The 23,506-nt window shown below is 36.2% G+C and overlaps 1 protein-coding gene across 1 annotated transcript; it reads left to right on the forward strand.

The window, feature by feature from the left end:
* The first annotated feature begins 662 nt into the window (after window positions 1-662).
* Window positions 663-20,814, forward strand: LOC122472729 (arylamine N-acetyltransferase 1). Its single transcript, XM_043562520.1, has 2 exons — window positions 663-734; window positions 19,833-20,814. The coding sequence occupies exon 2, from the start codon at window positions 19,839-19,841 to the stop codon at window positions 20,709-20,711; it is 873 nt and encodes a 290-aa protein (XP_043418455.1). The 5' UTR covers window positions 663-734; window positions 19,833-19,838; the 3' UTR covers window positions 20,712-20,814.
* The last annotated feature ends 2,692 nt before the right edge of the window (window positions 20,815-23,506 follow it).

Here is a 23,506-nt window from a genome sequence, read left to right on the forward strand (position 1 = left end):
TTTTGTGCAGCATGACACCAGTTACATGAACTAGACCATTAGTATCAAAGAGAGAGCACAAGGGAACAACTGGGTCATGCAGATAGGCTTTAAAAGATAGTGTAGAGGGAAATGCATGGGAAAGAGCAAAAGTTATAGACCTATACCATTAAGGTAAACTTAAAACACAAGCAGAAAACAAACCGCATTACATATGTCACACTCATACCACATATGTGGACACATTTCAGACACACTACACAGTGGCTTTGGGTGCAGTGGCAAATGGGACTGAAGATGGAGAATGGGAGAAAGAAAAATAGAAACTGAGGGGTCTCACAGAACTTGATGAAGAAAGGGTGTCAAAACCTGAGGATTTAAAACACCCCTCTTCTGCCTTCTCTACTTTTCCTGGACCCCATCAAAACCCTCACCTTCCACATTACACATAGGACATCTGGCTTTGGGCTCTGTAAAGGCAGGAACTGTGTTAAATACAATGTAATACCTACCCCTCACAGCTTTTGGCCAGGGCTCATCAGATAATACAGCTCTCCACTCTTTCAATGAATAGATTTGAATCAGAGGTGCACAAGCACAACTACATTTCCCAGAGATCTCTAGGTGATTCTAACTCAGCTTTGAGGGCGGAGCAGTTTGCAAGGCCAGGGAGGGCACTTCCTGTACTGGTGCTGGAAGTGGGAGGACAGAAGGCAGGCAGCCTGCTTCCTGGTTGAGAGTCCTAGTGGAACTCGGTAAGTGACTTGTCTGTGCTTTGAAATTGGGGCTTATTCCTACCTTAAATGTTGAGTCCAGAGGACTAGATACTACATTTGCCTGAATTTTAGGTCCCAAGGTGGTTCAGGAAGTTTGGCTAACACATACTTTACATTCTTATGCTATAACTACTATACAGCATATAAGGTCACAGGCCCTTGATTCAAACCGTCTGGGTTATGGTCAAAGCCACACCACATCTTAGCTATGAGGACTTAGGTCACTCTACATCTCTAAAAGTCAGTTTGTTCATCAGTAAAATGGAAGTAATAAGAGAACTTACTTAAAAGGATTGTGTGGATTAGAGAAGTGTGTTAAAAGACAGCTAATGTGTATAATGAGTGTTTCAGGGAGCTGAATTTCCCTCTTGGATAATTGAAGCAGTGGTGTCCACCTCCTCTGTCCCCAACTGGCTGTGTCCCAAAGGGCCCAGTTAGTCCTGCAGGCAGCAAGTCCATATTTCCTGTTTCTCCTGCATTAGCTGATCAGAAATTCTCTAATAATCTCAAATGCCCAGGGAGGCTGGGTTGCACTGTCTGCAATGTTTAAAGGAATTCCCACAAGTTTTATCGTACTGAAAAGAGGCTTAGTGGGGAGGGTGCCAGGAGCCATAACTGACAAGTATCAACTCCTTCACTGTTGGCAGATGGAGGATGCCACTCCCTGAGCACAGATGTACAGAATTCCATAGGAGAGAGGAACCTGCTGAGGCAGACAACCCCAGGAGGAAGGGGTCCAATGGGCTCTCCACCCTGGACATTGCTCCCATGTTCTGCCATGATTCTCACAACAGCATGCCCGTTGGCACTTTTTAAATAAATTGCTCTTTCCCTTCCCCAGGGCTCTCATTTCAGTTTCTCAGTCACAAAACAGCTGACCCCATCCTCTCCCAATCCAAAGGAAGTTAGCTGTCAACTATTTAGCTGCATCTTGTTCAGAGACCTATTTTTTTTTCCTTTATAGGCTTAAAAAGTTCAGAGCCAACTTTAAACATAGGCAGATTTTACCTTCAGATCTGAATTTCTGCTTCTCCTGAGGAGGGCAAAAACAAAATAAAACAAAACTCTCAGAACTTCCTGCTTCCTGGGGCTGATTCCAACTGTCTTTAGCCATACCAACTGCTTCTCTTGGGTGGGGCTTTTCAGTGCACAGTTCAAGGATGGTCTGTGGACATAGCTTGCCTGGAACTTCTCCTTTTCCATCTGGAACATTATTGGGTTGGTCACTTGCCTCTGGGAGTGGGCTGGGTTGTAGTGTCGTTGGGGTGGGCCTCAGAGCCAAAATAAGATGGGATGGATAAGATGGGAAGGGAAAGGAAAGGAAGGGAAGGGAGGAGGAAAAGAAAAAAGCACATAGAAAGAAAAGTTATTCAGGAGGACTCCTTAAAATTATTTTGTTCAACTCAGCATTTCTATTCCTAGCTACCTATCCAAAAGACTTGAGAACAGATACTGAAAAATGTACTTGAACACAAATGTTCATAGTTGTACTATTCATAATAGCTAAAAGTGGACACAACCCAAATTCTCATCGAGGAATGAAGAAGTAAACAAAAATCATCTATTTATACTATGGAATATTACTAATTCATAAAAAGGAATGAAGTGTTTTGCTTAAGCAACTCTTTGTTAGAGTTCTGGAGACTTGGAAGTACACTTCTGATTTGTACAGTTTATGTGTGTATTGACATCCTACTTCCCCTTGCTGTAGGACTCTACTTCCTCAGTCCAGAGGACTGATTTCTTGGTCTATCTTTCAAGACAAAAATGAGGTAGGAAGAAAGCAAAGTGTCTTGTGACTTCTAAAGGCACAAATCTCATTCATGAAGCTTCCAACTTCAAACCCTAGTTTTCTTCCAAGGCTCCCTCTATTTCTTAATACTATCATATTGGAGAGGTGCAAACATTCAGCCCACAACAAAACTGTTGTAGTTCTTTTCCATGTAATAAGCCATGTTGTCCTGTCTACAGCTTAGTAAAGTAATATCAAACTGTCATCTTGTAATTCTAATTTATGGGAATACTCTGAGGCACAGGGTGACAAGAGGTTTTTCTGAAGTTATGTAGCTAGTAGGGGAAGAGTGAGAATTCAACTTTGCACTTTGAATTTACCTGAGGAGTTTTTATTTTTATTATTTTCTTTTTTACTGAAGTAATTGATGTCGAATTTTATATGTTTTAGGAATAAAACATAATGATCCAGTATTTATATACATTGTGAAGTTATCACCAATAACTTCACTATCCGTCACTGTAAAATCATTGCATATTATTAACCATATTCCCTACATTGTATATTGTATTCCCATGTCTTATTTTATAACTGAAAGTTGGTATTTTAATCCCCTTCTCTTTAGCCCATCCCTCCACACTTCTCCTCTCTGAGAAACCAGCAGATTAGCCTTGTATCTATGAGTCTGTTTCTCTTGTTTGTTTTGTTTTATAGATTACACATATAAGTGAAAGTATACAGTAGTTGTCTTTCTCTCTCTGACTCATTTCACTTAGCATAATACCCTGTAGGTCTGTCCATGTTGTTACAAATGGCAAGATTTGTAAATGGCTTAGTGGTATTCCATTATATATACTTACCATATCTTCTTGATCCATTCCTCTATCAATGAACACTTAGATTCCTTCTATATTTTGACTATTGGAAGTAATCCTGCAATGAACTTAGGGGGTATATATTTTTTTGAATTAATGTTTCATTTTCATAAGTTAAATACCTAGAAATCAAATCGCTGGGTTGCATGGTAGTTCTATTATTAATTTTTTGAGGAACCATCATACTGTCTTCCATAGTGAATGTACCAATTTAAATTCCCACCAACAGCACACAAGGATTCTCTATTCTCCACATCCTCACATATATTTGCTATTTGTGTTTTTTTCTTTTTAAGTAAGCTCCTTGCCCAATGTGGGGCTTCAATTCATGATCCCAAGATCAAAAGTCATATGTTCTACTGACTGAGTCAGCCAGTCACCCAAACACTTGCTATTTCTTTTTTGATACTAGCCATTCCAACAGTGTGAGGTGATAGATGTATCATTGAGGTTTTGATTTCTATTTCCCTGGTGATTAGTGATGCTAAGCATCCTTTCATGTACCTGTTGGCCATCTGTATGTCTTCTTTGGAAACATGTCTTCAGGTGCTCTGCCTATTTTTTTATTTCAAGTTTTTAGTTAAACTCTAGTTAGTTAACATGGCAAATTGGTTTTAAGAATTCATTGGCTCACTACTTACCTATAACACCTAGTGCTCATCACAGCAAGCGCCATCCTTAATACCCATCACCCATTTATCCCATCCCCCTCTCATCTCTCTCCATCAGTGCTCAGTTTGTTCTCTACAGTTAATTTGCTGCCCTCTACCTCTTTTTTCCACTTCTCCTATGTTCATCTGTTTTGTTCCTTAAATTATACATATGAGTGAAATCATGTGGTATGTGTATTTCTATAACTGGTTTATTTTACTTAGCATAATACACTCTAGCTCTTCTGTCTCATTGCAAATGGCAAGATTTAATTCTTTTTGGCGGCTGAGAAATATTCTAGTGTGTGTGTATGTGTGTGTTTGTATATGTGCCACAACTTCTGTATCCATTTATCAGTCAATGGACATTTGGGCTTTTCCATAATATACTGTTGTTGATAATGCCGCTATAAATTTTGGGGTGCATAAGCCCCTTTGAGTCAGTTATTTTATATCTTTTGGGTAAAAACTTAGTGCAATTGCTGGGTTGTAGTTCTGTTTTTTTTTTTTAATGTTTATTTTTGAGAGACAGAGACAGAGTGAGAGTTGGGGAGGGACAGAGAGAAAGGGAGACACAGAATCTGAAGCAGGCTCCAGGATCTTGGCTGTCAGCACAGAGCCAGACACAGGGCTCGAACTCATGAACAATGAGATCATGACCTGGGCCAAAGTTGGAAGCTTAACCAACTGAGCTACTCAGGCACCCCAAGGGTAGTTCTTTTTTTAACTTTTTTGAGGAAAATCCATACTGTTTTCCAGAGTGGCTGCACCAGTTTTCATTCCCACCAACAGTTAAGAGTGTTCCCCTTTCTCCAGAGGCAAGGGAAGCAAAAGCAAAAATCAACTACTGGGACTTCATCAAGATAAAAAGCTTCTGCACAGCAATGGAAACAATCAACAAAACTAAAGACAACCAATGGAATGAGAGAAGATATGCAAATGACATATCAGATAAAGGGTTAGTGTCCAAAATCTATAAAGAATTTATCAAACTAAACACCCCCCCCCCAAATAATCGACTAAACAAATGGGAGGAAGACCCATGAATAGACACTCTTCCATACAAGACCTACAGATGGCCAACAACACATGAAAAATGCTCATCACTCATCATCAGGGAAATACAAATCAAAACCACAATGAGACATTGCTTCATACCTGTCAGAATAGGTAAAATTAAGTTGGTGAGGTCCTCTGCCTATTTTTTAACTGGATTGTTTGTTTTTCATATCTTTTGAGTTAATTTTATATTTTGTATTTTAACCCCTTATCAATTATATCTTTTGTAAGTATCTTCTCCTATTCAGTAGGTTGCATTTTAGCTTTGTTGGTAGGTTTCTTTCCTGTTGAAAGCTTTTTAGTCTGATGTAGTCCCACTTATTTATTTTTGCTTTTGTTGTCCATGCCTAAAAAGACAGATCTAAAAAAACATGTGCAAACCAATGTCTAAGAGCTGTGTATGCTTTCTTGTATCAGTTTCATAGTCTGGGGTCTCACATTTAAGTCATTTTGAGTTTATTTTTGTATGTGGTGTAAGAAGGCAGTCCAGTATCATTTTTTTTGCATGTGGTTATTTTAAACAATGTTGTTGGAAACATAAGAGTGCATATATCTTTTCAGTTAGTGTTTCTGTTTTCTTTGGGTAAATACCTAGTAGTGGAATTACTGGACCACATGGTAATTCTATTTTAAATTCTTTGAGAAACCTCAAAACCTCACTGCTTTTCACAGTGGCTTCACCAGCTTGCATTCTGACCAATGGTGCATGAGGTTTCTTTTTCCTATTTCCTTGGCAACACTTAGTCTTTCTTGTGGTTTTGATTTTAGCCATTCTAACAGGTGTGAGGTGAAATCTCATTGTTTTTATCTACATTTCCCTGATGACTAGTGATATTGAGTGTTTTCATGCATCTGTTGATGATCCTTATGTCTTCTTTGGAAAAATGTCTATTCATATTCAGGTCCTCTGCACATTTTCTAATTGGATTGTTTGTTCATTTGTTCTTGATAATGAGCTTGTGAGTTCTTTACATATTTTGTATATTAACCTCTTATCAGTTACTTATGTCCAAGACCTGACTGAATTGCCACAGGTGTATGTGTATTAATTTGGCATCCTACAACTTTACTGATTTCATTTATTACTTCTAATAGTTTTTTAGGTGGAATCTTTAGAGTTTTCTATATAAAGTATCATGTTTTCTGCAAATAGTGATAATTTTACTTGTTATTTCCACTTTGATTTTTTCTTTCTTTTCTTTTCTAATGTTGTGGCTAGAACTTCCAATACTATGTTGAATAATAGTGGCAATAGTGGGCATTCATCTTATTCTTGATCTTAGAGGAAAAACTTTCATCTTTTCACTGTTGATTATGATGTTGGCTGTTGTTTTGCATATTATAGCCTTTATTATGTTGAAGTATGTTTCTTCCATACCCACTCTGTTGAGAGGTTTTACCATAAATGATATATTGAATTTTATAAAATGCTTTTTTCTGTATCTATTAAGAATGACCATATTTTTTAACCCTTCTTTTTGCTAATATGATGTATTACTGTTGTTCATTTGTGAATGTTGTTGCATCTCTAGAATAAATCCCATTTGATCATGGTGTACGATCCTTTTAATATATTGTTGAATTTGGTTTGCTAAATTTTTTAGGATTTTTGCATTTGTGTTCATCAGGAATATTGGCCTGAAATTGTGTGTGTGTGTGTGTGTGTGTGTGTGTGTGATGTCTTTCTGTGGTTTGGGTATGAGTGTAATATTGGCCTTCTTAAATGATTTTGGAAGCATTTCTCTTAATTATTTTGAAATATTTTCACCAAGATAGGTATTAACTCTTCTTTAAATGTTTGGTAGAATTTATCTTTTAAGACACGTGGGCTTTTGTTTGGAGTTGTTTGGTGTTTGGTTGGTTGATTTGTTTGTTTTTGTTTTTTATTATTGATTCAATTTCATTAATAGTAATGTCTATTCAGATCTTCTGTTTCTTCCTAATTCTGTCTTGGAAGATAGTTTCTAGACATTTATCCATTTTTTCCAGATTGTCCCATTTGTTGGCAGGTAATTGTAATTTTTCACATAGTCTATCATTATTCTTTGTATTTCTGCATTATCAGTTATAACTTCTCTCCCATTTCTGATTTTACTTATTTGGGTCTTTCTTTTTTCTTGAGATGTCTGGCTAAAGGTTTGTCAATTTTTTTTATCTTTTCAAAGAACCAACTCTTAGTTTCACAAATCTTTGTTTATGTTTTTTTTAGTCTCTATTTATTTTTACTCTGATCTTTATTATTTCCTTCCTTGTACTAACTTTAGACTTTGTTCTTTTTCTAGTTACTTCAGGTATAAGGTTTGACTATTTCAGTATTTTTGTTTATTTCTTGGGATAGGCCCACATTGCTGTAAATTTCCCTTTTGGAACTATTTTTGCTGCATCCCAGAGGTTTTGAGCCATAGTGTTTCCATTTTCATTTGTTTTGAGTTATATTTTGATTTCCTCTGATTTCTTTGTTGACCTATTGGTTGTTTAGTATCATATTGTTTAGTCTCACGGGTATGTGCTTTTTCCAGTTTTCTCCTTGTAATTGACTTCTAATTTCAAACTGTTGTGGTCTGAAAAGAAGGTTGATATGATTTCAGTCTTCTTAAATTAATTATTGTTTGTAGCCTAAAATGTAATCTATCTTTGAGAATGTTCCATGTGCACTTGAAAAAAATATGTATTCTGCTGTTTTTGATGATATGTGCTATCTATATTTTTTTATTTATTTAAATGCAAGTTAGTTAACATACAGTGAAGTCTTGGCTTCAGGAGTAGAACCCAGTGATTCATTACTTCTATATAACACCCAGTGCTCATCCCAAGTGCCCTCCTTAATGCCCATCACCCATTTAGCTCACCCTCCCACCAATCTCTCTTCCAGCAACCCTCAGTTCTCTACATTTAAGAGCCACTTATGGTTTGCTTCCCTCTCTGTTTTTTCCTTATTTTTCCTTTCCTTCCCTTTGTTCATGTGTTTTGTTTCTTAAATTCCACATGAGTGAAATCATATGATATTTCTTTCTCTGACTGAAGTATATCATGTAGCATAATATACTCTAGTTCCCTACATGTTGCAGCAAATGACAAAATTTCATTCTTTTTCATCGCCAAGTAATATTCCTTTATATATATATATATACTACATCTCTAGCCATTCATCAGTAGATGGACATTTGGGCTCTTACCCATAATTTGGCTATTATTGATAGCATTACTATAAACATTGGACTGCATGTGCCCCTTTGAATCAGCATTTTTGTATCCTTTGGATAAATACCTTGTAATGCATTTGCTGGGTCACAGGGTAGTTCTAGTTTTAATTTTTTGAGGAACTTCCACACTGTTTTCCAGAGCAGATGGGCCAGTTTACATTCCCACCAACAGTGCAAAAGAGTTCCCCTTTCTCTGCATCCTCACCAACGTCTTTTGTTTCCTGAGTTGTTAATTTTAGTCATTCTGACAGGTGTGAGGTAGTATCTCATTGTAGTTTTGATTTGTATTTCCCTGATAAGTGATGTTGAGCATTTTTCATGTGTTGTTGGCCATCTGTAGGTCTTGCATGGAAAGGTGTCTATTCATGTCTTCCTCCCATTTGTTTAGTGGATTATTTGTGTTTTTGGGTGTTTAGTTTGATAAATTCTTTATAGATATTGGGTACTAATCCTTTATCCGATATGTCATTTGCAAATATCTTCTCCCATTCCATTGGTTGTCTTTTAGTTCTGTTGATTGTTTCCTTTGTTGTGCAGGAGTTTTCATCTTGATGAGGTCTCAATAGTTCACTTTTGTGTTTTATTTCCCAGGTTCCAGAGTCATGTCTAGTGAGAAGTTGCTGAGGTTGAGGTCAAAGAGATTGCTGCATGTTTTCTCTTGTAGGATTTTGATGGTTTCCTGTCTCATATTTAGGTCTTTCATCCATTTTGAGTTCATTTTTGTGTATGATGTAAGAAAGTGGTCCAGTTTCATTTTTCTGCATGTCACTGTCCAATTTTCTCAGCTGCAAGGTTGGTTACATACTCACAAATCAGTCAATGTGATACACCAACCCTGAAGCCCAGGAATAAGTGCCAGTCGATCATTCTTTAATGTACTGTTGAGTTCATTTTGCTAGTATCTTGCTGAGAATTTTTGCATCTAGTTTCAGATGCAAAAGACCAGGATGTTTGTCTGTAATTCTTTTCAGTGGAGTCCTTGTTTGGTTTTAGAATCAAGGTAATGCTGGCTTCAGAGAATGAGTTTGGAAGTTTTCCTTCTATTTCTAGCTTTTGGAACAGTTTGAGAATAGGTATTAACTTTTCTTTAAAAGTCTGGTAGAATTCCTCTGGGAAGACATCTTGCCAAGACACTTGTTTGTTGGAGAATTTTGATTCAATTTCTTTGCTGGTTAGGAGTCCATTTAAATTTTATATTTCTTCCTGTTTCAGTTTTGGTTGTTTGTGCATTTCTAGGAATTTGTCCATTTCTTCCAAATTGCCTAGTTTGTTGGCATATGATTTTTCATAGTGTTCTCTTATAATTATTTCTGTGGTGTTGATTGTGATCTCTCCTCTTTCATTTGTGATTTTGTCTGAGTCTTTCTCTTTTCTTTTTGATAAGTCTAGCTAGGGGATTGTCAAATTTGTCAATTCTTTCAAAGAACCAGGTCTTGGATTCATTTATTTGTTCTTTTTTTGTTGTTGTTTCTATATTGTTTATTTCTGCTCAAATCTTTATTATTTCCCTTTTCTGTTGGCTTTAGGCTTTATTTGCTGTTCCTTTTCTAGCTCTTTTAGTTGTAAGGTTAGGCTGTATATTTGGGACTTTTTTGTTGTTACTTGAGATAAACCAGAGTTCAATGTACTTTCCCCTTAGGACTGCATCCCAAAGGGTATGGACTGTCATGTTTTCCTTTTCATTTGTCTCCATGTATTTTTAAAAATTTCTTCTTTAATCTCCTGGCTAACCCATTTATTCTTTAGTAGGATGTTCTTTAACCTCCATGTATTTGAGGACTTTCCAAATTTTTTCTTGTTGTTGGCTTCAAGTTTCATAACATTGTGATATGAAAATATGCATGGTTTGATCTTGATCTTTTTATACCTGTTGAGGCCTGATTTCTGATCCTATATGTGATCTATTCTGAAGAATGTTCCAGGTGCACTCGGGAAGAATGTGTATTTTGCTGTTTTAGGATTAAATATTCTGAATATATCTGTTAAGTCCATCTCATCCAGGGTGCCATTCAAAGCCTTTGTTTCATTGTTCATTTTCTGCTTACATTATTTGTCCCTTGCTGTAATCAGCATATTACAGTCTCCTCCTGGGGCACCTGGGTGGCTCATTCAGTTGAGCATCTGATTTTGACTCAGGTCATGATCTCACAGTTCATGAGTGCAAGTTCCGCATACAGGTCTCTGCTGTCAGCACAGAGCACACTTTGGATCCTCTGCCCCCTGCTCTTTCTGCCCCTTCCCCACTCATGTGTGTGTGAGCACTCTCTCTCTTAAGCATAAATATTTTTGTTTTAAAAAGTCTTCTACCATTATGGCATTGTTACCAAGGAGTTTATGTTTGTTAATTGATTTTTTGTTTGGGTTTTTCCAAGTTGGGGGCATAAATATTTACAATTGTTAGATCTTCTTGATGGCTAAACCTCTAAACTGTGGTATAATGCCTTTCTTCATCTCTTGTTACTATCAGTATCTATTAAGTTTTCTGGTCTAATAGGTCATTTAAGGTGGCATTTCTTATTGATTTTCTCTCTGGATGATCTATTTATTGATGTTAGTGGAATGTTAAAATCTATTATCCTATTACTGTCAGTTTCTCACTTTCTGTATGTTAGTATTGCTTTATGTATTTAGGTGCTGCTATGTCATGTGCACCTAACAGTGTTATATATGTAAGCGTTATATCCACTTGTTTTGTTGATCCCTTTATTGTTATGTAATGCCTTTTTCTGGTCTTATCACAATCTTTGCTTTAATGTCTATTTTGTCTCATATACGGATTGCTACCCCAGCTTTCTTTCTGTTTCCATTCACAAAATATCTTTTTATGTCCCATTACTTTCAGTCTTTTTGTGTGTGTGTTTTATTTTATTTTATTTTTATTTTATTTTTTTTCAATATATGAAATTTATTGTCAAATTGGTTTCCATACAGCACCCAGTGCTCATCCCAAAAGGTGCCCTCCTCAATACCCATCACCCACCCTCCCACCCTCCATCAACCCTCAGTTTGTTCTGTTGTGTTTTTTTTTTAATCTTTTTTTTTCAACGTTTATTTTTTTTTGGGACAGAGAGAGACAGAGCATGAACGGGGGAGGGGCAGAGAGAGAGGGAGACACAGAATCGGAAACAGACTCCAGGCTCCGAGCCATCAGCCCAGAGCCTGACGCGGGGCTCGAACTCATGGACCGCGAGATCGTGACCTGGCTGAAATCGGACGCTTAACCAACTGCGCCACCCAGGCACCCCAGTTTGTTCTGTTTTTAAGAGTCTCTTATACTTTGGCTCCCTCCACTCTAACCTCTTTTTTTTTTTCCTTCCCCTCCTCCATGGGTTTCTGTTAAGTTTCTCAGGATCCACATAAGAGTGAAAACATATGGTATCTGTCTTTCTCTGTGTGGCTTATTTCACTTATCACACTCTCCAGTTCCATCCACGTTGTTATAAAGGGCCATATTTCGTTCTTTCTCATTGCCATGTAGTACTCCATTGTGTATATAAACCACAATTTCTTTATCCATTCATCAGTTGATGGACATTTAGGCTCTTTCCATAATTTGGCTATTGTGTGTGTGTTTTTTTTAAATCAAGTGAGTCTCTTGTATGCAGCATATGTCTGTGTCTTGTTATTTTTATTCATTCAGCCAATCTGTGTATTTTAATTGGAGCATTCTGTTCTTTTACATTTAAAGTAGTTATTGATAAGTATGTGCTTATAGCCTTTTTTTGTTGTTTTCTGTTTGTTTTTCTATTTCTTTGTTCTTTTCTTTTCCTCTTGATATCTTTTCTAATAAGTTTGTGGCTTTGCCTAGCGTTGTTTACTTTTATTTCTTATTTCTCTTGTGTATAGACATTTGATTTGTGGTTACCTTGAGGTTTATATGTAACATCCTATGTACATAGCAGACTATTTTAAGTTGAGGGTCACTTAAGTTGAACTGCATCCTAAAAGTACACTTTTACTACCCCCCACATTTTATGTTTTTGATGTTATTTTACATGGTATTATTTTATTGTTGTTATTATTATTATTTAATTTTGTGATTATTTGATTTTACTAATTATTGTGACTCTGGGTGATTTTGTTACTTTTGTTTTTTAGATTATATACTAACTATATAAATGTCTGATCCACTATCTTTACTATATGTTTATCAGGGAAATTTTTTCTTTCATAATTTTCTTATTTAGATACGGCTTTTTCTTTTTTGCTTAAGGAAGTTTTCTTAACATTGCTTGCAAGGCTTGTTGGGTATTGATGAACTCCTTTAACTTTTACTTGTCTGAGTACATTCTTATCTCTCCTTCAATTCTAAGTCATAACTCTACCAGACATTTGAATATATTGGGCCGTTCTTTCTGGCCTACAAAGTTTCTACTGAAAAATAGAAAAAAAGTTTCTACTGAAAAATCTGCTAGTCTTATTGAGGTTCTCTTGTACATAACTAGCTTTTTTTTCTCTTCCTGCTTTTGAGATTTTCTCTTTAACTTCAACTGTTGACATGTTAGTTACAATGTGTCTTGGTGTGGGTCCCTTTGGTTCATCTCACTTTAGACAGTAGTTACAAACGATTCCATCTGAATCAATAATTTATTTGTGCTACTCATTGTCTTGAGTGGTAGGGAACCACCCTATGAGGTCTCTCCCTGGATAAATCTATTTAAATTTTTTGTTAAGGCTCTTGCTTGTAACTTCCTTTTAGGAGACAATAAGGGTTTCCTTAACAAAAAAAAATTAAAACCACTGATGCACATGTAAAATACAGAGATTCTAGAGACTGGAAACTAGACAGCAAATTCTACATACCAACCTTCTCTCCAGGTGTACATTCAAAATGGTAAATTGTAATTGAAGTAACATGTCACTTAAGGATAAGTCACTTAAGGATAAATCACAGCAGTCCATTCAACCACTTAATATTGATCATTCAAAAAAAACCATCCATTTTATCTACAGAAAAAAACAAGTGTCTTTTATCTGATATTCAAGGCCCTTTAGTGTTGGCCTCATTCTGTATATCTTACCTTCTTTCATACAGCTCTCCAAAATAACCATCAATGCGACTTAAGTCAGTTTCCCATAATCAGACACTGAGACAAGGACCCATGTGCAAGTGACATATTAAGGAAGTTCTTCTGAGAGAAACGAAGTTTCAGCTTCAGTGAGAACTATAAGTTTGTCCAGACACAAGGCAAGCACCTGGGTTTTCAAAACCTCCCACCAGTAAGTCACTGACCGAGGGCAGCCCTAGAAGCCTGTCATTTTCAGCTTTCCAGAGAGAGAGAGGCAAAGCAGATCTAGAAGCCCTCAAGGAATTCTCCAAAGAAGGTCTAGGGTGCAGGTCCTTATGCATAAGAATGCAAAAGTTATACCACCTCATACCTGTCAGAATAGCTAAAATTTAAAATTCAGGAAACAACAGATATTGGCAAGTATGTGGAGAAAGGGAAACATTTTTGCACTGTTGGTGGTAATGAAAACTGGTACAGCCACCATGGAAAATAGTATGGAGGTTCTTCAAAAAATTAAAAATAGAATTACCCTATGACCCAGCAATTGCACTACTAAGTATTTATCCAAAGGATACAAAAATGATGATTTTAAGGGACACAGGTACTCCGTTTATAGCAGTGCTATCAACAATAGCCCAAATGTTCATCGACTGATGAATGGATTAAAAAATGTGGTGTATATATACAATGGAATACTACTTGGTGATCACAAAGAATGAAATCTTGCCATTTGCAACAACATGGATTGAACTAGAGTGTATTATGCTAAGCAAAATAAGTCAGTCAGATAAGGAAAAATATATGATTTCACTCATGTGGAATTTAAGAAACATAACAGAAAACATAGGGGAAGAGAAGGAAAAATAAGATAAAAACAGAAAGGGAGGCAAACCGTAACAGACTCTTAAATACAAACAGGGTTACTGGAAGGCAGATGGGTGTGGGGGGTGGACTAAATGGGTGACGGGCGTTAAGGAGGGCACTTGGTGGGATGAGCAGCTGGGTGTTATACGTGAGTGATGAATCCTTGGGTTCTGCTCCTGAAACCAATACTACTAACTTGAATTTAAATACATTTAAAAAAAACCACAAAGCTAGGCCAAGCACAGCCAAATGGTAAAAGAGATCTGAGGTGATTTGAGTGGCTTACAGGCAGTATTCTCCCCACACTGTCCTTAGTTCTGAATCCTCACAAATCCCATGTGCCTGTCTAGGTACATACACTAAACATGCTCTGTTCTTCATCCCTTTGTACCTGTGTTGGAGGCCAATAGGTTTAAAGGGTTTCATTGAGTCACATTTTTTAATGTTTTTAAATTACTTCAGCTATAATTCTCATAAATTTTCTACTCTTTATTCTATAGTAAAGGGAGTCAATTCTGCGCAGCACTCCTTTATTTTGGCCTCTCCCTTATTTTTTTCTCATTTTGATTTACATCTTCACTAACCACTGTAGAGTTAATATTTTGTCAAGGTAGCTTGTCATTGTTTTATTTCTCAAGTTTTTTTTTTCATGTTTGAGATTGTCTTTATGTTGCCTTCATGATTAAATTAAAAACTAACATAATCATCTGAGGGTCACACTTCCATTCAGTACTTTGTAAGCATAATTCAATTACTTCACATTTGGATAATTCTGTGAAGTATTCTGATGCCAGTCTTATTTTTCTGCCTTATAAATTGTTTTCTTTCTCTGCCTGATGCTTGAATAGTTAAATTTTGAATATTCAACAATTTAATCAGAATATATTCCAGTGCTGAATACGTTAAATCAGACTTTTCCCAAATCTTGTTTTTCTTGTGTTATAAATCTATTTTTTTTTTGCTTCATTTCAGGAATATGTCATCTCTTTCTCTATTTGTTAAAAGTTTACTTTTGAGACAGAGAGAGAGCACAAGCAGCGGAGGGGCAAAGAGAGAGGGAGAGAGACAGAATCTCAAACAGGCTCTGTGCTTACAGCACTGGGAGATCATGACCTGAGCCAAAATTAAGGGTCGGTAACTTAACAGACTGAGCCACCCAGGCGCCCCACTCTTTCTATTATGATTTTTGAGTTTTCTTCAGAAACACCAATTATCTTTACATTGAATCATCTTTGACTACTTTTTCTACTAGCTTTTCCTTGTTTAATGGCTTTATCTTTTTATTAACTCATAGTAATCTGAGTATCAAGTTTTTCTTCTACTTAAGAAATTTGAAATCATGCTGTATCTATATTGTTCTTTTCTGTTTATAATTGATTATGTGTTAGCTTTGTTTTTGTTTTTCATTAGTTTCCTAAGGCCTGAAATCTTTTGTTCCATAATACTGTATTATTTTAGCACCTCATCTTTTGGCTTTATTTTATAAGTCCATTTTAAATGTTCTATTCCAAGTACTTGTGAAAAAAATATTTCCATTGTTCAGTTTATATTTTTCTTGAGTTGGTGGTCTTTCTTTGTATTTTACATAGTATGTCCTTTTCTTCTTATCCCAATCTCAGTATATTTGCATTCTGCTTTTTTATTATATTCATGTATGTGAGGCTCTGGCTCCCCCTTGGTTTCTTTTTTTTTTTTAAGTTTATTTATTTAGAGATGGAGTGTGTGGGGGGGAAAGGCAGAGAGAAAGAGAGCGAGAGAGGGAGAGAGAATCTCAAGCAGGCTCTACACTGTCAGTGTCTAGCCCAATGCAGGTCTCAAACACATGAACCATGAGATCATGACCTGAGCTGAAATCAAGAGTCAGACATTTAACCAACTGATCCATCCAGGCTCCCCTCCTTCTTTGTTTCTTTAATATGACTGGGGAGATGTCTGGTTGGGGTGGGACTTGACTCTTCAATCTTTTCAGTGGAAATGAATTATGACAGAAGATAGTTGGGTGTCCAATCTTCTGTATATAAGCAGTTCTTTTCTGGTGACACCATACATTAAAAACATTACCTTATTTTTCTGTGCCAGTATCCCCAAATATACTTTACACCTAAAGGAAGACCAGGTACTACCATTACATACTGGTGTTTCTGTGTTTGGTAAATCTTGTAGTAATCAGGGGCATGAAACATGTTTTACTCTTCCTTGCTGATCCCATGACAATCATCTTGTTGCTTCTGAGCCTCCTCTGGCTTCCACAATGTCCATGACTAAAATTCCATCAGTGCTGCTGTCATTTCCTGTGGCTATACTTTCTACAGTGTCTCCTACATAATTCAGATATTCACTTTTTAGTCCTTTCTTTTCTGTTTTGCATTTTTAGGGATTTTTAAAAAATAATTCACTGTCCACCAAACTACTTTTTTGTTTGCAAGGGAAATCACAATATATATTTTACTATCTTATCTATTATTTCTAGAGTTAAGGCCAGAAATAAGAAATTTCTAAGTATTCTGAATGGAAACTAAAAATCATTCTCTTTCTAATTTGCCTAAGATATTAAGTACCTTTATGAAACTTCTCAGCACTCTATAAGTATGTTCATTTTGTCTTCTTTGAGTTTTACATTTATCTTTAAGCTGGAAGCAAAGGGTATATCACTTTACAGAGATGCTACAAATCAACTTATAAAGCTAATAGCGTTTCCAATGCGATATTTCCCTTCCAACTACTTTTTACTTTCCCAGTAGAAATATTCACTATTTCCCAGTGAAATGCTTTCCCAGCATTTTGCTTTGAATCACTTTAGTTACACACAATTTCTTATGTTTAGTCACAAAATACTCAAGTATTTTTTTAGTTACAACATGTTTGCATTGAGACTCCTAATAGAAACTAATTTTTTTTAGTGGACATACAGTTACTAAATTCTAATTTAAAATTCTATCTTAAGGGCGCCTGAGTGGCTCAGTCGTTAAGCATCAGACTTCAGCTCTGGTCATGATCTCACAGTTGATGAGTCCGATTGAGCTCAAGCCCTGATTGAGGTGAACACAAGCCCCATTTCAGGTAGAATGCAACCCATGCTTCAGGTAAAAGATAAGCCCCACTTTGTATGAACCCTGCTTCTCTCACTCTCTCTCTGCCCCTTTTGGGACTCTCTCTCTCTCTGCCTCTTACTTTCATCCTCTCTCTCTCTCTCAAAAAAATTATATCTTAAAAAGAGTATAAAGAGAAAGAGGGGAAAAAGGAAAACAAAACACTTGAAAACAAACTATGACAATTCAAAAATTATATAAAATAATTTCCTAGAAGTAATAATGGTCGGACCAAGAATCAAATGGCCAATCTATAAACTACTTGATTCCCTTTCAATTAACCTTCACCTCTGTTCCTTATATATACATTTAGATTATTGGTTAGGTGCCAGAGAGGGTATGAGGTGGTCTGGCTAAATACCAGTTGTTCCTCTGTGCCTACATGGTAGAGTATTACAGCTTGTTGGGAAAAGATGCTTTTGAGATGACAAGAAATGTAATGGATCTAATAGATTTAAATAAAACAATATTTCAGATATCAAGAACAGAGAAAGGGAGTGCTAGCTGAGTCAAAAACAAGAGAAATAAAAGAATCTGAAAGAAATGATATGAGGAGAGAAAAGAGAAATACTAAACTTATGACTATTAAACTTAAAGCCTTTGTACCATGACATCTCAGGTTGTGCCACGTTGCAAAAAGGGTTTGCCTTGATATCTGTATAAAATTATTGCAATTTGAGTCTCAGTAGTTTAAAACTATTGACTAATTTCAAGATAAAGCATATCTAAACCATATATCCTTTGTTCCACATTACCTGTCCTTACTCAACACTGCTTCTGGATATAGAAATAAGGAAAGGTTTGGGATGGTCTGGCTAAATTACAGTTGTTCTCTGTTTCTGAGTGATAGTTTTAGAGCTTTTGTACATGTTGATAAAAGATACCAATGCAAATTAAGATGAGAAGAAATGAAATTATTTGGAGAAAATAAAGTTGCAGACACCAAGAATGCAGAAATTTGAAACAATAACAAAATGGAAAGAAGAGTTGAAGAAAGAGAAAAAAATACAAAAGAAATGACAATAAGGACAATAGAAACATATAGCTTATCACCACTAGCTTAGGGACAGGGCCTTTTGTTTCATGTCACTTCAGGCCATGTTATATTAACAATGGTAAGGCACCACTGTTACAAGTAGTGTCTTACATGGGATTGGGGCTCTTCACTAGCAGGGGACAGAAAACTTTTCTACATGAGATTTAACAAAATAAGGCTTTTTTTTTTAGCTCACCTTAGCGGAAAGTCAAGAGATAATTTAAGATTTTATTCATGTCTTTCTTGTCTTTTCTCCTGCTTTTCTTTTCTCAACTCCATAAATTCTTTGTTGATATTATTTTTCAGCAAGTTTTCCTTGTAGCTTTGAGAAAATATCCTACCAGTGTTTAGCCCTGCAGAATATATCTGCTTAGGTTTCAGAAAAATTCCTTCAGTAGAGTCTCACTGACCCGACTTGGATAACATGCCATCCATGAGCAAAGCACTGGTCTAGAGCCTTTGTACTTTAAATTGGTCTTTCTTAGGTTAAATGTTCAGCTGAATATGTACAACTTATTCTTCATAAAATAGCCAGAAATATCAAAATGATTATGGTATACTTTGCTGAACTGAAACCTTCCCCTACTGTCCTTCTCACAGTGATTTTGCACTTCAGACTAAAGGCCAAAAGGCTGATATGGTTTATAGACCTATGTCACTTGTCTGATCTCACTTCAATCCACATTCCCTTTCACTCTGCTTCAATCACTAGCTTTCTACATGTTCTCTGAACATTCTAGGCAAGTGTACTTTTTTTGCTGTTTCTTCTGCCTAAGTGGTCCACACAATGTGGACATGGTTCATTTTCTCACATCCTTAAGATCACAATGAAACTTTCTTTGATGACTTTATTTGAAATTAAAGTTCTCTCAGTGAACAATGTGTATTCTTTCTTTGCTTTAGTTTTCCACAAAGCACTTATAATCTAAGAAACTGAATATTTTATTGGTTTATTTAATTTACTATTTATGTCAGCCCAATCCCTACTAAAATGTAAGATTTCTGTGGGCAAGCAAGCAGCAGATCAGTAGAAAATACATAGTAGGTATTCAGAAACTATATTAAATGAATTAATAAATCAGTGCACAAATGAATGTAAATCTTTGAGTGGGAAACTTTGACTATGGTTTTATCTAAAGGGGAAAGTGAGTGGGTCAGGCACCATGAACAAAATGGACTTCTTTAATAATTCTCCTGTTTATATTAGGAATTATTTGTAAATCCTGTTTTGATACTGATTCAAACCTTGCTTTGTTCATCATGAAGAAAACCACATGTAAGCTGTTTATAATTTCGCTCCTCACTTATTCTGAATTTCCAATTTTTCATGTTCAAAATGTGAATGAAATGATAGTTTTCCTACAGGGTTACTAAGTCTACTAGGTGAATTTGTATTCATCAAAGTATTTTATACAATAAAAGCACTAAAGACTTATGATTATGGATCTTTATAACCACTGATTGTATTTACATATTAAAAATATGTTATAATTAAACTAATAAAAGAAATTCAAATGGAAAAGAAATATATTTGTTTCTATTTTGTTGTCTTTCCCTTAGGGGATCATGGACATTGAAGCATATTTTGAAAGAATTGGTTATAAGAATTCTAGGAACAAATTGGACTTGGAAACATTAACTGACATTCTTCAGCACCAGATCCGAGCCATTCCCTTTGAGAACCTTAACATCCATTGTGGGGAAACCATGGAATTGGGCTTGAAGGCCATTTTTGAGCAAGTTGTGTGGAGGAACCGTGGTGGATGGTGTCTCCAGGTCAATCATCTTCTGTACTGGGTTCTGACCACAATTGGTTATGAGACCACAATGTTGGGGGGTTATGTGTACAGTACTGCAGCCAACAAATATAGTAATGCTATGATTCATCTCCTGCTGAAGGTGACTACTGAGGGTAAGAATTACATAGTGGATGCTGGATTTGGACGTTCTTACCAGATGTGGCAGCCTCTGGAGTTAATTTCTGGAAAGGATCAGCCTCAAGTGCCTTGCATCTTCCGCTTGACAGAAGAGAGAGGAATCTGGTACCTGGACCAAATCAGAAGACAGCAGTACATTGCAAATGAAGAATTTCTTAATTCTGATCTCCTGGAAAAAAATAAATACCGAAAAATATACTCCTTTACTCTTGAACCTCGAACAATTGAAGATTTTGAGTCTGTGAATACATACCTTCAGACATCTCCAACATCTGTGTTTACAAGCAAGTCATTCTGTTCCTTGCAGACATCTGAAGGGGTTCACTGTTTAGTGGGCTGCACCCTTACCTATAGGAAATTCAATTATAAGGACAATATGGATTTGGTAGAGTTTAAGGTCCTGAATGAAGAAGAAGTAGAACAAAAGCTGAAAAATACATTTAATATTTCCTTAGAGAGAAAGTTTGTGCCCAAACATGGTGATCAATTTTTTACCATTTAGAGTAAGGAGTAAAAATAGTCTTCAGTATTACTTAATGTACTGAAACTTTTTTTTTTTTTTCAACGTTTATTTACTTTTGGGACAGAGAGAGACAGAGCATGAACGGGGGAGGGGCAGAGAGAGAGGGAGACACAGAATCGGAAACAGGCTCCAGGCTCCGAGCCATCAGCCCAGAGCCTGACGCGGGGCTCGAACTCACGGACCGCGAGATCGTGACCTGGCTGAAGTCGGATGCTTAACCGACTGCGCCACCCAGGCACCCCTGAAACTTTTTGTTATAAAAAATATTAAACATATATTAGAGAAAATAAACTAATGTTTATGTACTTATCACTGAATTTATCAACTATCAATTACCATATTTCCTCAATTGTTTGCACATTATATTAAAGAAAATTTCACTCTTAAAAATATCAGGATTTATAGTTAGATAACATTTTAAAGAAATCTAATCAGAAACTTTTCAAAATTAATAAGTATTTTAAGGATGGCCTATGGTTTTCTTGGGTGAATGTAGTGATTTGTGCTAGGAAATCTTCCATATTGGTTTGTGAAAATGAATGAAAGAAACTTCATTTAAAATAGAGTTGGGAGGCCAGAATGGGGAGCTCATACGTCCTACCACTTTTCATCAATTGCAGACCCCAACAAGATGTGTATCTTGCATTCTCAATAAGAAGCTTACTTTACTCCAACAGTAAGAATTTTTCCTTGCCCTTCAACAAGATCAGCCAATGATACCACAATTCAGCCAATGAGAAGTTGTCACTACCTTAGGCTCTTGCTTTCCTCCGATGCTTTCCTTTCATTCAGGCACCCCCAATTGCAGTTTTAAACACTAACAACAGAATATCTGAAAAAGAAATTCACAATAGCATGAAAACAATAAAACACTTAGGAATAAATTTAGCCACAAGAGTGAAAGATCTATACACTCAAAAACTATAAGACAGTGATGAAATAATTAAAGACACACATGAAAAAATAAAGACACAAATTAAAAAAAGATAAACCATGTTATGGATCACAAGTATTAACATTCTTAAAATATTCATACTGCTCAAGGTTATCCATAGAGGCAATGCAATCACTATCAAAATTTTAGTGACATTTTATACAAAAATGGAACAATCCTAAAAAGTGTATGGAACCACAAAAGACCTTGAGTAGCCGAATCAATCTTGGGAAAGAACAGAGGTAAAAAAATACTCTCTCTCTCTCTTTCAAAAATAAATGAATATTAAATGTTAAAATATTCACACTGTTCAAGGTTATCCATAGAGGCAATGCAATCACTATCAAAATTTCAGTGACATTTTACACAAAAATGGAGCAATCCTAAAAAGTGTATGGAGCCATAAAAGACTTTGAGTAGCCAAAGCAATCTTGGGAAAGAAGAACAATGGTAAAAAAAATACCCTCTCTCTCTCTTTCAAAAATAAATGAATATTAAAAAAATTTTTTTAAAGGATGAAATCTCAGTTATATTCTGAAGATTGTACAACATGGTGACCTTTAAGAATGTGTATTGTATTTTAAGTTGCTATGAGTAGAGATAATATTCTCACCATAACAACATAACAATACCAACAACAAAATGGTGATTATGTGAGGCAAAGGATGTGTTATCTAATCTTATTGTTAAAACATTTCACAATATATATGTTTACGAAACCATTACATTGTATGACTTAAACTTACACAATATTATGTCAATTATGCCTCAACAAAACTGGGGAAAAAAAGATGCAAGATGGCTAATACATCTCTACTCATCATGGTTGCATTCTAGGAAGGGAGAGAGCAGGCATAGAAGAAAGGTCTTCAGGGGAGGCTGGGTGACTCTAAGCGACTGACTTCAGCTCAGGTCATGATCTCACAGGTTGTGAGTTTGAGCCCCACGTGGGTCTCTGTGCTGACAGCTTAGAGCCTAGAACCTGTCTCAGATTCTGTGTATCCCTCTCTCTCTACCCCTCACCCCACTCTCTCTCTCTCTCAAAAACAAATAAGCTTTAAAAAAGAAAAGAAAAAAATGTTTTCTTATATAAATGGGACTAAAGAAACTTCCAAGAAGCCCCGGCCTTTTATGAGCTGACAGAGAAGCAATAAGGACCTGGTATTAGGTGGTAGTAGGGTATAACAAAGAGGAATGTGACAGAGATGAAAGAGGTAAAGACTTTTTTGATGTGTGAGATAAGGACAAAAAAATCATGCAAGAACTCTGGGGTTTATAATGTATCACCACCTTGCAATGGGGCCCTGTGAGGTGGGGGAGGTGAGATGAGAATGTGAATGAACATCTTGCCAGGAAAGGGGCCACATTTAGTTTTGGGCAGGGAGGAAAAAAGCAGTGGAATAAAAACAAAGGTAATTCAAACAGGATAATTAGTTCCAAAGTCATAGAGTTGGCTTGTAAACCATAAGCAGGTTGTCCTAACACAATGTTTCACTGAGAACAGAGGAACTGAAAAGATGAAATCCACTAAAAAGGAACCAGCATATAGGGTGCCTGGGTGGCTTAGTCAGTTGGGCACCCAACTTCGGCTCAGGTCATAATCTCACAGTTCATGAGTTTGAGCCCTGCATTGGGCTCTGTGCTGACAGCTCAGAGCCTAGAGTCTGCTTCAGATTCTGTGTCTCGCTCTCTATCTGCCCCTTCCCCACTCATGCTATGCCTATCTCTCAAAAATGAATAAAGATTTTTAAAAATAAAATAAAATAAATAGATCCAGTGTAAGTGGCTGTCATTGCAGCATGTGATCTTAGAAAGTGATTTCAGATACATTTCCAGCCCC

This window comes from Prionailurus bengalensis, chromosome B1 (assembly GCF_016509475.1).
Source record: "Prionailurus bengalensis isolate Pbe53 chromosome B1, Fcat_Pben_1.1_paternal_pri, whole genome shotgun sequence".
In the NCBI taxonomy this organism is placed as follows: Eukaryota; Metazoa; Chordata; class Mammalia; order Carnivora; family Felidae; genus Prionailurus; species Prionailurus bengalensis.

Bases quoted from the DNA above. Each gene is read 5' to 3' on its own strand.
- LOC122472729 (XM_043562520.1), top strand. From the start codon at position 19,839: ATGGACATTGAAGCATATTTTGAAAGAATTGGTTATAAGAATTCTAGG.